Source organism: Tachysurus fulvidraco, chromosome 19 (assembly GCF_022655615.1).
Source record: "Tachysurus fulvidraco isolate hzauxx_2018 chromosome 19, HZAU_PFXX_2.0, whole genome shotgun sequence".
Taxonomy (NCBI): domain Eukaryota; kingdom Metazoa; phylum Chordata; class Actinopteri; order Siluriformes; family Bagridae; genus Tachysurus; species Tachysurus fulvidraco.
In genome coordinates, this window is record NC_062536.1 from 13,987,297 (window position 1) to 14,002,073 (window position 14,777).

At 38.5% G+C, this 14,777-nt stretch overlaps 1 protein-coding gene across 2 annotated transcripts; it reads right to left on the reverse strand.

The window, feature by feature from the left end:
• Positions 1-28: 28 nt before the first annotated feature.
• On the reverse strand, positions 29-14,484 carry prmt8b (protein arginine methyltransferase 8b). Of its 2 annotated transcripts, none has more exons than XM_027151859.2 (10): positions 13,675-14,484; positions 12,459-12,689; positions 10,878-11,033; positions 9,265-9,328; positions 7,487-7,629; positions 6,348-6,435; positions 5,062-5,177; positions 1,790-1,940; positions 1,532-1,653; positions 29-691 (listed from the first exon to the last, which is right to left on the reverse strand). In XM_027151859.2, exons 1-10 carry the CDS (start codon positions 13,741-13,743, stop codon positions 608-610), a joined length of 1,224 nt encoding a protein of 407 aa, XP_027007660.1. In that variant the 5' UTR covers positions 13,744-14,484; the 3' UTR covers positions 29-607. The 2 variants fall into 2 exon arrangements, with proteins under 2 accessions (XP_027007660.1, XP_027007659.1); XM_027151858.2 differs by having other exon boundaries at positions 12,459-12,692; positions 13,675-14,481.
• Positions 14,485-14,777: the final 293 nt, after the last annotated feature.

The window sequence follows — 14,777 nt, forward strand, 5'->3', positions numbered from 1 at the left end:
CTAACAAATGTTCGCATAAAATAATTAATTAGGCCAAAGAAATAATTTTGATTACTTAAAAAAAATCATCATGAAGAATAAAACATGCCAATTACTATATAAATCATTCAATCAAAAAACAAAACAAAACAGAAGTAACAATTAAATATGTTTAGTAATGAGAGCCTTAAACATAATATTTTAAGTATTTGAAAACAAACAAACTCGAACGTCTCACTTTTAATAACTTACCCCATGCTTAGTTTACAGTATACTCGTTCTGTAAATCTTTTTACTGTGCTCATCTTTTTGATGCCTCATTTTTTTATTACAGTACCTTTAAGATTACTATTCAACACTGCACTGGCTGTCATGCTTTCTTATTTAAATAAATAACAACTAAAACATTCTCAAGGTCATTGACATTTACATTCAAAGTGGTGCTCTCTCACAGACTGGTAGTTTTGCAAAACTGGAGGACTGATGACACTATTGCTCTTTGTACGTGATTCACACTGGTCTCATATTCTCCTGCTGGTCTCTCTTGTTTGGTCAGAGCATATAACAGCCTCCTGCACCGTTGTCTGGTTGGTCAAGCTGTTAGGGAACATCTCCCTCAGTTGGAGTCCTACCGCATCTTGTAGTCGTGAGAAATAGCTGCATCACAAAGCTGTCCTTTGAAATCCAGCTCAAAGGTGAAGTCCAAGTCACGCTAGAAAAAAAAAAACAGACTTAAATAAGGGTCTTGAGTCTTTCTTGAGTTACAGGCTTTTCAATACCATCCAGACCATCTAGGAAAATGTTGAGAAATGAAATGCTGTTTTGTTATATGATATAAAAGCAATCTAAAAGTTATTCAAAATATTGACAATATATTTCTGCATGAATAGTTGTCACTGACTTAATACTTTTTTTAAAATCTTTTTTTATTCATGGCTTATAAATAGCACAAAACCAGCACATCTTATTTCTGTGCATTGTATTGAAAAATGGCCATGGCATATATTATCATTTATCACACTTTTAATTTGCTATTCTGATTTGATAGATTACTAAAAAAAAAATTAGCAATGATTTTGTTTTATGTGCTGCTTTGTAAATATAACATGCATTGGGCTTGAAGGGATTTTGTGAACTTGCATGAGCTGAATAACACTTTCTGAATAATGTTTCCAGAGTCACATCTCAGGCCTGCATATATATCATTCATTCATTTTCTACCGCTTATCCAAACTACTCGGGTCACGGGGAGCCTGTGCCTATCTCAGACATCATCGGGCATCAAGGCAGGATACACCCTGGATGGAGTGCCAACACATCACAGGGCACACACACTCATTCACTCACACACTCACACACTACGGACAATTTTCCAGAGATGCCAATCAACCTACCATGCATGTTTTTGGACCGGGGGAGGAAACCGGAGTACCTGGAGGAAACCCCCGAGGCACAGGGAGAACATGCAAACTCGTGTATATATATATATCGAATGCGTTAAATCTTTATGTTAAATCCTTTCTGCTTCTTGTCTTTATGATCACTAACTCACCTCATTGTTTTCATTGGGCTTGACTGCGATGCTGCCCAGGATCTCCTCCCCTCTTCTCACTGTCAGGTAATCCTCTAGGTAAAACACTGTCTGCTTCCAGTGAGTACTAGGAGCATCAGGGGCTGAGAATGTGAAAGATAAATGTGTAATATCTATGCCTGTGTTTATTCAGGACTAGAACTATTGTCTTTTGTAATATACGTATATTGGCTTTATCTGTAAGGTCTATTTTGTCAGTGTTGGTAGCTGAAGGCGAACCTGTGGAAAAGCCGGTCTTCTTGTGACACTTGGTGAACTCAATGTTGAAATAGGTGACAAGAGCATGGATGTAGTCATTTCTCTGGATCTGCAAGCAAAAGGCTGAGGTGAAGGTCAGATCCTCCAACTTTACTGTGTAGATGTCCACCTCCTGCAAAGCACACACCAGCACACAGCCACATTATAAAGCTAATTTTAGCATTCTTTTACAAAATATTTTTATGTAACAGATACTGCAAGTAATGTTGCTGTGTTTCAAATAAATTCTTCAATTCTGCTCCCAGTATATAACACTGGGAATGATGTAAAGCATATACTTGGAGTTAAGGAGTCTCCCTTAAGGTGTGAATTGTGGGCTCCCATTTAAATTGAAGCTTCTGTCTGTAGCGGTTTGTAGGTTTGTAAGTATCCCTCTAAGTATTCCTCTAACACATTGTAAATAAGTGTCTAGTACTGTTTGATTCTACCACACCATATTTTAAATCTCACTCTTGGTTGACTGTAGATATGTGCCTCAAACCCATCTCTGTAGTCACCTCTTATCGTCGCAGGCGCTCTGGTCTACAGAGCAGAGGTCACATTTCCATTAACCTCATCTACCCTCCTCTGTTACATGAGTCTCAAACAGTGGTGGTAGGTGGGCTCTGGAATTGCCAGTTTGCTGTAAGGAAAGCTGATTTTATTTCGGCTTTAGCTTCCCACTACTCCTTTGACTTTCTTGCGCTAACAGAGACCTGGATATCCCCACAGAACACTGCTACACCAGCTGCTCTATTCTCTGTCTATGCTTTCTCTCACTGAGAAATGAGAAACGGGCAGAGATGGTGGTACAGATCTACTGTTGTCAAGGAGATGGTGTTTCACATCTGTCCTCTTGTCTCATTTAACCATCTCCTCTTTTGAATTTAATGCCATTTCAGTTACCGATCAACCTTCTCATTAATGTTATCTGCCTTTCGTGGTCTCCTAGGAGACTTCCTGAAAGAAATGGACACACTGCTCAGTGCTTTCTCTTCCGACAGAACCCCTCTTACAGTGTTGGCGATTTCAACCTCCCCTCTGACAAGCATAAATCTTCTTCCCTCCTGACTCTTTTGGACTCATTCGCCCTGACACCACAACATCATCTCTTCTCTACTCAACCCCCTGACTACACCTGCTTTATCCTCCCTGATTGCAGGTCCCACCATCTCTCCGGGTAAGAGGTAAGTACACTACAAGACTCTTTTCTGTTCTGGCACCAAGGTGGTAGAATGAACTTCCCCAAGGTGTCTGGACAGTCACTGGCTATTTTCAAATGACGGTTGAAGACCTACTTATTCATGAGACACTAAACCTAGCACTTTCTTCCCTGTTTGTTGGACGTGTGTAAAAAACTTTAAACAGTGATTTAGACTCATAGTATCTTAAGTCTGCAGCCTAGTGAACCAGAGTTCATGCATTCAATGATAGAGACAAGTACTTTTGTACGTCGGGCATCTGCCAAATGCTGTAAATGTAATGTAAATGTAATGTAACTTGGAAGGAGGCTGCAAATACATAACCTTTCTTCTTAAAATAAACTGTGTCCTGTGTTTAAAAGATTAAATACTTGTAATGTAATTGAAAAACCTATGTAAAACCTATAACTATCTCTGGAGGGCAGAACTGGTTTGTTTGAATCTGCAGAACCTTAATTTATTCATTCTGATTTTGGTTCGGGGGACACGGTGGCTTCGTGGTTGGCACGTTCGCCTCACCGAACCGAGGATAATGAATTTTTTAGGGGGGATTTTTCTTATTTGGCTTGTTGCACATCTTAAATTAAAAAGACTAGATGACTTCTATTAAATCGCTGTACTGAATAGTATTTTTTTTATTCTAGCTGTAAAAATAGTTATTTTCCATATAGCTATTATTATACATTAAAATCCACTTGAAACACTGGTGCTTCTGCCCCCGCCAAAGTCTTTGGACAACCCTGCCAAGCTGTTTAGCTCCCACTATTAACATTACACAATTTTGTAAAGATTTGTCTCTAAAACATGGGTTGGTGAAGAAGGTGCAAAGCTTCCCTTGTGCCTTTAATCATTATATAAAAAGCAGATCATTAAATTCCTCCACCTTCCTGTTTGTTTGTCATTCAGTAAACCCAACAAAGAGATAACACTCCATTCTTCATTTCAGACACTTATCCTCCAGGTGTTTCATGAATACACCATCTGAAGAGGCAGTGATTCTGAGATCTCTCTCGAGTTTTCTACTTTAATGTTTTTGGCACCCTGTTTCATCTCTGCCCTTTATTCTGTTGTTGCCTCTATTCTCTGATATTTCAGCTAATGATACGATGCTGTGATGAAACCCCCTGAAAATAGCAAGATCTTCAAGAAGAAATCTAAGACTGAAAATGTGGGTTAAATACACACACACACACACACACACACACACACACACACACACACACACACACACACACACACACACACACACACACACACACACACACAATTTAGAGCTGACAGTCTTCCCTCAGGGGGGGCACGGTGGCTTAGTGGTTAGCACGTTCGCCTCACACCTCCAGGGTTGGGGGTTCGATTCCCGCCTCCGCCTTGTGTGTGTGGAGTTTGCATGTTCTCCCCGTGCCTCAGGGATTTCCTCCAGGTACTCCGATTTCCTCCCCCGGTCCAAAAACATACATGGTTGATTGGCATCTCTGGAAAATTGTCCGTAGTGTGTGAGTGTGTGAGTGAATGAGAGTGTGTGTGTGCCCTGCGATGGGTTGGCACTCCGTCCAGGGTGTATCCTGCCTCGATGCCCGATGACGCCTGAGATAGGCACAGGCTCCCCGTGACCCGAGAAGTTCGGATAAGCGGTAGAAAATGAGTGAATGAATGAGTCTTCCCTCAACCCATGTCTTTGGACTGAGGGTAGAAACCAGAGTACCCAGAGGTAAACCCATGAAGCACAGAGTTTGTATACTCCATTAACATAGGGTGGAGCCAGGAATCAGTTCACAACCCCAGAGGTACATTTTAACCACTAAGCCTGTGTGACAAGAAATGTATATTTTGGTCTTGTAGTGTGGATCCACTAATAGCCAAAGAAAAGAGAAAGCCTCTTAATAATCATCAGGTCATTATGTAATGCTCACACAACATGTTTCCTGAGGTAGCGCCTAGTCAATCTGCTCTATGAATCAGTTGCGAGCTTTCACAAAAAGATCAACCACTCATCTTCACATTCTCATATTACGTCTGCCAGCCCACACACTTGCAAACACAGAATATTTCTACCTTAATAAGACAGGAGTTGGTCACCACTTGTTTCGGGTCCACGATATCAACCAGTGGTTCCATCATTGCAACATTGCGAATGCAGGTCATGTCAAAACCATAAACATTCTCCCACCCTAGAAGTCACACAGAGAGACAAGTTATTACTGTGTAAAGAAGAATTCACTTGGTGTTGTGCTGTTCTTGGAAAATAATCAACAAAGTTTCTAAGAAAAATACTAGAGATCCCGCCCTCCATTTGTGATCGGTCTTCAATTACATGGTTCATCCACCATACGAGTCCACATGAGGTTGTTACTATAGAAACCAACCAGTACATTACACATTACTAGCTGTGATTTGACTTACACACAGGATTACAGTTAGAAATGTGCTGTCATATAAAATATATTGGAACATATAAATGTAGAAGTTTTGATTTTCCTAAGCAAAGTGTAGGTTAAAGTAAGAGTAAAATCAGCAAACATGAATGTGGTGTATAACAAGAGGCAGAGAGGAGGTGCGAGCACTGTAACATGTCAGTGTGTGAAATACGGATGCTAACGTTGAGATTCTTTGGCAGAGTCATCAGTTCTGAGCATATGCTGAAGGTATGATGATCTGATGCCATCTGTTTGACATCCACAGAGATTTAGAATATAAAATATAACAAAAAAGATGAATAGTCATTACTGCTTTTTTGTATATAAGGGACATATATATATATACATTTTCTTGAACTGCCTTGATCTTGAAGGAATTAATCAATGCATAAAATAGAAAAAAAAAATTAGGCTGTGGATGTAGTTTGACCTTGTGGTGTATTCTTTTTGCCTATGCATAGCTCTTTACCCCTAGACTCAATAGGAGCAACTGTGTAGTGTTTTTGAATTTGATGGAATGTTGAACTGGATATGTGTAAGTGATATCATGCATGTTCACATGACGTGAGAAGGGAAAATGAAACAAGAGTGTGCAGTTGATGGTTTTTGTGATGAGGCAGAGCTCATGAGACATTCTGAGAACATGAAACTGACACCATCTGTCGTGTGTACATGGAGACATGACTCTCCTCTCTCTTTCCAAACATTTGATTTGTTATGTTATGTCACTACTTGCTTAGTGAACAATCCCAGTCCAGAGCTTCTGCTGGCTGCAGATGAGTGTTAGATTTCCTCTGGACAACACTGAAGGAGGGAGAAACCTGAGTTTGACCCAAAAACCCTACGAGGTACTTTTTAGCTACTTCTCTATCTATCTTTATTTATTTAATTGTTGTGTTGGGGTGGTTGAGTGTATATACTCACAGTGGATTTTAAAGTCTTTGTATTGTCTGTCCTCTATGCCCACCACATGTAATGTTGCTCTATCCGGGAACATGAAACCTCCAGGCTTCTGAAAGAGGTCAGTATCATCTCACATATCATATCATGTCACCAAGCAATTATCATATACATTTCACACAACTGCCATGTCAAAAAAATCATCTTGGTCATTCACACTCTATATCCCTTTTTTTTTGGCACAAAGCACAGGTTTCTCTGTTATATATGCAGCAATTATGTATGCATTGATCTGACCTCTGTACTTATTCACTGTAAATAACATTGAACTGGTTTGGGAATAATATACTGTAAGAGCCTTATCACAGATACAATAGAGCCTTAATTATGTCTCAGCACATAAACACTCATTTTCTATTTCCATGAAAAAAAAGAGATTCAATTATTTGCATGTCACTTGTAATTTGATCAAAAGTCATGACTGAAAGTGCATAAGTACAGTAAGTAAATTCATCTTTAGAGTCTTGTGTTTTTAATGAGTTTTAAATGATCTTGACTGAATGTTGTCCAAATATAATTATTTAATGAACAGCGAGAAGTTTGTGACCACAGCAAAGTTGCTTAGCATTTCAGTCTCGTAATGTTACTAACTTAAAATAAATAAATAAATAAATAAATAAATAAATAAATAAATAAATAAATAAAGTTATAATCCCAAATCCCAGGAGCAGAATCAGCCTGGTGGGAGGGATGGTATACTCTCCCATGTCAATCACAGCGTCATGATGTGTGAATTTACAGGCAGATTTATGAGTTCATGTACAGTATGTGAAAGAGGGTAGATAGCTTCCAAGTGTAATACACTGCTCTGTGATGCAGCAGTGTGAAATAATGTGAGTGGCTGGTTTCACACATTTCAGAGGAAGCATGTGCTAGTCTTCATCCTCCTGGCTTGAAGCTGTTGTATGATGACTGGTTACCAAATTGGCCAAAAAGATTTTTTGTGCCCCTTGTACCTCCCATATACTGGTGTCAGTTTGTTTATGCTATTCCTACTGAGTTGTATATAGTATTTATTTAGTTTTTAATTCTGATTAAACTGATTAAAAATCAGTGGATTTATTTAACAGATTATTAGGCTTTATGTAACTATAGCTACTAACCAGCCATTTGTCCCGGGCGTAAATGACAGTCTTCAGCATAGACTCATAAAAAAGGCAGTATCCCATCCATTCAGAGACAATAATGTCCACCTGATCCACAGGCAGTTCAGTCTCCTCCACTTTCCCTTTAAAGATGGTAATAACTGCAAAACATAAATAAACACACATACACATACACATCCACATACACATCCACATACACATACACATACACATACACATACACATACACATACACATACACACATCATGTAAAGGCCCATGTACCTATACAAAGATTACTTGAACTGATTTTGCCCTAAGCAAAAGGTGAAAATTGAATGAAGAGACAAGTTACATGGAAAGATTAACCATGAAACTCAATCCCCTTTTTTGAAGTTCAAGGTGAGCTTTTTAATGGACTTCATTCTTTTTGTTTGTCCACCCTGTTTTTCTCTCTTTCTCCTTTTTTGTTCCAGCAGGCAAGCTGCCAATCTCTTGCTAATTATATGTATGTGTGTGTGTGTGTGTGTGTGTGTGTGTGTGTGTGTGTGTGTGTGTGTGTGTGTGTGTGTGTGTGTGTGTGTGTGTGTGTGTGTGTGTGTGTGTGTGTGTTTGTTTGTTTGTGTCTATGCACACTGCAGCTATTCGTCTCATGTTGACCAAGGTTTTACCCAGTACTGTATTAATCAGAACTGTAGAGAACTGACTTAAACAACATTGTCACACCACAGGATGTGAGTGGGGATGTGACTGTGTAATGAAACGCTGTTTACTAATTGCATCTGTGTCACCCTTTTCTCTCCGTGGGCATATAGCATAAACTCAGCGCCGTAAGAGAAAACAGAAACATTTCACCTAACAGATAAACAATTAGCAGTGTATTTAGAGTTCATTGTGCATAATAAAGAGTTAATACTGAAATGATTAACCTCATGACCTCACAAGAAATGATGGACTTAAGAGCCAAGTTTACCAAACAGAGAACAGAGAAGTTTTTCTAACATTATATTATGACTGTAAACTATATCTGTTTCAGCTAGAAGCTAAATTAAGAATTAAACACATTACTCTTCACCATTAAATGTATAAATATGATAAATATAATAAAAAATAATCACATGAATGATCCATGCATGTGTTTGGCATTCCGTTAGCATTGCATCATGTTTCCAATTTCTGTATGATATGTAAATAGAAAACTTGAGGGTTTGAACACCGAACAATGTCAGCAACTCTGCTCATTTTAAATGTATAGTGGAAATCTCATAGGCAAGACTTGAATATGTGAAAAAAATAGAAAAATTATTATTGGGCTTGGTTGTATACTCCAGTTATTTATGCCAATTAATGTGGGTGGAATCCATTTTACTTGAGACAAATGATACAAAAATTGGCTAATTCTGCTGCTATTATGTGTTTATTTGAATATTTCCCTTATTTAGCCTCCTACGATCTGGTGTCCACATACATGGACATCACTGCATCTAAAATGCAAGGCCAAACCAAAGCTCGGGTCTTAGGAGGTTAATGTATACATTATCCATAATTATTATCCATATATGATTGGTATATATTCTTTGCATTTCTCCATAAAATGACAAATTTCAGGAATCTTAATGAGCTACCAAAGTCTCTGCAATCATCTTGATGCTTTTTCATTTATTTATTTATTTTTAATTTGTCAAGGTAAGGCACCATTTCAGAATACGTCCCATTGTGAAAATTATGTTTTCCAACAAATATTTGATTCACAGTTCGTAAGACACAATAGTTTACACAAGCTGTGTAACTTTTACCATTGTCCAGGTGGTTAGATTTGATGATTTTCTCCGAGTATTCTGATATACTTGAGCATTCAATCTGAAAAAAGAAGTAGACAAACAACAGATTGGGTGGTGCACAATTTTTTTGGTCTATTGCTATTAACAGGAAATTCCTGACACATCCGTTTGCTGTTAATCTGAACTTATTCGTATCTGTCTTGCTGGTTTTATCACCGTTAGGTTTTAGCTCTGAAAATGTGATATATTGCCTGAATGTCTGTTCATGCGATGCCTATGTTCAAGCTTGTGTTGAACTCTGGTCACAACTTATTTTCTATAATTACTCCACAAAAGGACACTCTTTCATTCATAAATTTCTCTGCAATAGCCTGCTAAGTGGCAGCGAAAATACACTCACCGACCACTAGGTACATCTGCTTATCCATGCAATTATCCAATCATGCAAAGAAATGCATAGAATTATAAAGATGCAGGTTCAGAGTTGCATAGCAAATATCAAAGTTCTTTCAAAATAGCATTTTGTACTTGTTGAGGCAAGATGGTTTGGTTTGAATATGTCTGAAATTGCTGCTCTCCTGGAATTTTCATACCTGACAGTCTCTACAAATGTGTTTATGCTTTCCAGTTATTACCATCTTTAAAGGGAAAGTAGATGAAAGCAAAATTAGAAAGACTATGACACCTCAAATCATCACTCAGTCCAATATTACCTGCTCTTTATCCAATCATTCTCCTGTTTTTTTTTCTTCAATCCAGTCTGTTTATTATATTATATCAGATTCTTCTCATATTTGGCTGACAGGAGTGGAACCTAATGTGGCCTAATTCTGTTGTATCCCATGCTCCTTGAGGTCGGATGTATTGTGTGTTCTGAGATGCTTTTCTGCTCATCATGGTGATAATGAGTTATTATTTGAGTTACTGTACCCTTAATGTCAGCTCAATCCAGTCTCCTTTTACCTCTGTCATCAAGAAGGCTGCTCATTGGATTCTTTTTTTTTGTTTTTCCACCAACCTGCATAAACTCTAGATTCTGTTTCGTGTGTACATATGTGTGTGTGTGTGTGTGTGTGTGTGTGTGTGTGTGTGTGTGTGTGTGTGTGTGTGTGTGTGTGTGTGTGTGTGTGTGTGTGTGTGTGTGTGTGTGTGTGTTTGTGTGTATGTATGAAAATCCCATGAGATCAGCAGTTTCTAAAATACTCACTACAGCCCATCTGGCAATAAAAACTTGCCACAGTCAAAGTGAATGCTGATTGATGTCAATGTAAACTAAAACTCTTGACCTCTTTTCCATGATTGCAACATTATTGCATAATTGAATAATTCCTTGCCTGTTCCTTGCCTATTTTAGGCTCTTAAACTCAGAGACCTCCATTTCTGGTCTTTGTAACTAAAGTAACTAAAAAAACCTTTTCCTTTTCCATTTAGCAATTACAGATCAGCTTGTAGTAGTTACAAAGGTAAAGAACTGAAAGAAGCTGCTTTCTGTCTCATACTTGCTCTCACACTCTCACATGCATATTCCTACAATACAGTGTGCAAGTTTTGAATAAACTCTGTTACTAAAGAAGTTATAGTTCTTCAATTCTGTGGATGTGATGAGCTCCAGGATGAAGTATTCTTACCCCATAGACGTGTTTGGCTCCTGCTTTAGCAGCGAACATAGAGAGGATTCCTGTTCCGCTGCCCACGTCTAGAACAATCTTGTCCTTAAAAATGTGTTTATTGTGGTACATGGCGTTCCTGTAGGTTAATGTCCTCACCTCGTCTTTTAACATCTCCTGATGAGGGAAAGCTTTTGTGTTAAACTGATTACATATACATATAGTGTAGTATATATAATCTAGTAGTATATATATAGTTTAATGTACATTGTTCTTGTCACTCCATTGTAGGTTCTTTTCTCATAACTGCACATACTGAAATTTTTCCATCCTCTAATCCTTCAGCAATTGATTTTTTTTACATATTAAAGCAAATCATACCTCCTTAACTGTCATAGTCATGTTTATATTCTGTTATCACCTTATCATAGAATTCATTCCATCACAACACAGACTGCCATGTATGCACTGTTACCTCCCAATGCTGCAACCCACTAAAAACGATATGTTAATAAAATGTTAAATAAATGCCTCTGCTCAGAGGCACAGGAAACACATGCAAAAAAAAAAGACCCATTCATAGTGCAGACTCTCCATATTCAGCCTTCTTGCAGGGGTATAGTGTGATATGTAGGACACCAAGGTCTATATCATTGCTATCCTTTTTTCCCCCCTTTGTTAGAGAGACAAGTATCCATTATCATCCTGTAGGGATTAACTGATATAACTCTTTTCTCCTTCTTGCTCATCCCTGTCCTGCTTTTTTCTGTTATCAGGAATAGCTCCTTTATCTGCACACAGCTCGACCTGACCCAAAAACTCAAAATGTACCAGTCTCATACTGCATCACAAACATGGATATTTTCTCCCAACTGAACGATTTTTTTAAATATATTTTTAATATACATAGGCAGTGTTTTAGTTTGGCAGGCTTCAATTATCAGTATGTTTCAAGGTTAAAGTAGACTAAATTGTATAACGGTTTATTCAGTAAATGTAGGCAAAATGTAAATGAAGCAATGTCACAATACCTGAATTTATTTTTAATATACTTAATATGAATGGGGATATTTATGTTTGGTGACAGGTTTTGGTCACCAAGTAGCATATTTTGAAAAGCTCTTTCAATTCTAAAGTTATTTACTCATTTCAAAATATATGCAAAATAAAGGATGCTGAAACAAGTGTACATTCATCACTATGAAACTGGACTGCGTAATCTGTAAAACACTGACAATATCTATAAACCCATGATTTAGCAGATTGAATCATCACAGGGGATTCTACAAAAAACCCAACTAGGAAACAAAGACCTATCCAACAATAAATTAAGGAACTTATTTAGAATAATTTTTGACATACATATATTTTTGTCTTATATGCATACATATATTTTTGTATATATATATATATATATATATATATATATATATATATATATATATATATATATATATATATATATATATATATGTGTGTGTGTGTTAATTATTATTATTATTTTTACAAGAGATTCCACGTAGAAGCTTGTTGGCAAGCAAAGACCTACTAACTATCCATAACGATCCTAACATTTTTTTTATTTGGCTTTATACTGTGTACCTCATGAATGCCAAAGTGGGCGTATGAGTCAAAGTAGTAATCTCGTGAGGTCATTTCCTCTGGATTGAGGAGTTTTGCCATTTTTCCACGTCCAGGGCAGGTGGAGAGTGCTGAGACGTGTGGGGTGTGAGGGGGACGAGGAACGTGATGAACTGATGCCATGGGTTTAGACATAGGGGGAGGGTGTGAGGACGGGGGGTTGCCAGAGCTCTGCTGCCGCTGCTGCTGCTTCTGCTGGCAAAAAGAGACGAAACAATAATTAACCTTTAATAATAACCTTAAACTTATAATTCATGGCATATAGGCCTTCCAGTGATCTTTCAATTCTACAAGTCTGTGCGCTGCATGGTGGATCCTAACATCTTACTAGTTTGAACTGGTTTAATAGAAAACAGAATAAAGTTCCTACTCAAGAATAAACGAATACATCTATTTCTTTAGGGCAGCACATTGGCAAAGAGGGTAATGTTGCGACCTCCCTGCTTCAGGGTCCTTGGCTTGACCCTGAGGTGTGTTTGGTTTCTCCATGTCAGTCTGGCTTTCCTCCGGATTCTCCAGTTAAAAGCAGGTCATCTTGTGGATTATGTACGACCAGGATAAAAACGATTATCAAAGATGAATGAATGGAAGCATTGCTCCATCTACAGCAATGCTGCGTTCAGAAAGTGCAACTATAGAGGGATGAGCCCTGGGGATTTGGCTGTGCAGTACAGCGGCTCCTTCACTGCAGCACCAAGGACAGCGCTCGCGCTACCGGAGGTTGTTCGCTTGGGGCGGATTTTCCATCAGCGACCGTCATTAATACCAAATATGGAAAAAAAACAAAAACGCATATTTTTCCGGTGGCTATGTATTTATTTTCCTAAAACGCGAAATGCAGCTTCGACTGAGACTAGTAGCCGGGTGTCCTTTTGACCGCACGCGTTATAAGCTTAGTCTATTTTGTTATGTGCATTTCTAGAAAACACCGTTTTTAGCAGCATATATTCATCAGTAGCACATGCCGGGCTTTATCGTTTTATCAGCTCGTGATGTTGCATGCAAACTGCACGGTTTGTGCTTTCCGAATTCCTGTTCAAATCTGGCGCTTTGACGTTTGGAACGCAACCAAATGTGCAAACAACTCGGGAACGAAGAATCCTCGCGCTGTTATAATCACGGTGCACTCTATCTCACGAGGATTGATCCCGTTATACAAATACATTTTTTAACTCACCTCTGAGCTCTCAGCCTCCGCCATCTTTCTGCGCAGGAGCAGGCACCGTGATGAGTGCCTCAATCCCATATGAACTAACGGGATTCCGATAAACTCCAGAAAAAAAAAAAAAAAAAAAAAAATCTTCTTCTGTTATTTTAGTGCAATGTTAGCGTACAGATCTCTTTGCGGAACTTTACCATACACTAAAGTGTGCAATGTGGCACGTAGGTGTATTCTTGATAAACGCACGCTTCTCAAATAAATAAAATACTTCTCCTAGAACAAGTATTTGATGCTGAGTTTGTCATAAGGACTTTTGAAACAGATTTGTTGCTCTGCCTTCATCCGTCAAGACGCGACATGAGAACAGAATCGTACAAGTCCTGTGGTCCATTGTGCAAAGTTAACAGAAAGATCCTAGAAAGCGACGCCTAAGGAAACCAGTTGATCCTGTAAAAAGCCTCAGCATTCTCTGTTTCTGACACTGTTGGATCGTTGCGTATTGCACACATACCTCTCGTCATACAGCCATATAATAGACTTGTTTTATAATTTACTCCAATGTAATTACAGCCTGTGTATCCAGCAGTAATTCGAGCGCTTTGCTTATCTGTCCAGACGTTACAGAAAGAAACTTCAGCCCCGAATAGAAGAAGTTGGCTTTGTGTTGCGCAGGACAGGAGCGGGTTAAAGCGGATGAAGTGCATGGAGATGATCCCGAAACTAAATCGGTGCCTCCTACACGCGCAATGGCACCTCCACCTGCCCACACATCTTACACACTGACTGATCACGTCGAGCGCATTTTCATACAGTTAAATGGACCGAGGATATTTATATTTCTTCTATATAGGGCAAGAGATTTACGGATCTCGATCTGGTGCGAAAACTAGGCATTTTTGCGCCTCCGATGGATAGAAAGCTTCAAATAACACGGGTCTTGAATGATAAATTGGGAAGGTGAGAAGAAAAGCACTACAAGTTATGTCAATTCTATGGTAAATGGATTGAAAACAAGTAACACCCAAGCAATGCCGCTCGCGCAAGTCTATATTTATCCTCGCTTGTATTTCTCGATGATGATGATGATGATGATTTCTCGAGGGGTGCACATCCCATAC

Bases quoted from the DNA above. Each gene is read 5' to 3' on its own strand.
- prmt8b (XM_027151858.2), bottom strand. From the start codon at position 13,743: ATGGGATTGAGGCACTCATCACGGTGCCTGCTCCTGCGCAGAAAGATG. The intron at 9,329-10,877 runs GTAAGAATACTT...TTCTTTTTTCAG, and splicing joins GAGCCAAACACGTCTATGGG to ATTGAATGCTCAAGTATATC. The intron at 1,654-1,789 runs GTTCGCCTTCAG...TCACATTCTCAG, and splicing joins GAAGACCGGCTTTTCCACAG to CCCCTGATGCTCCTAGTACT.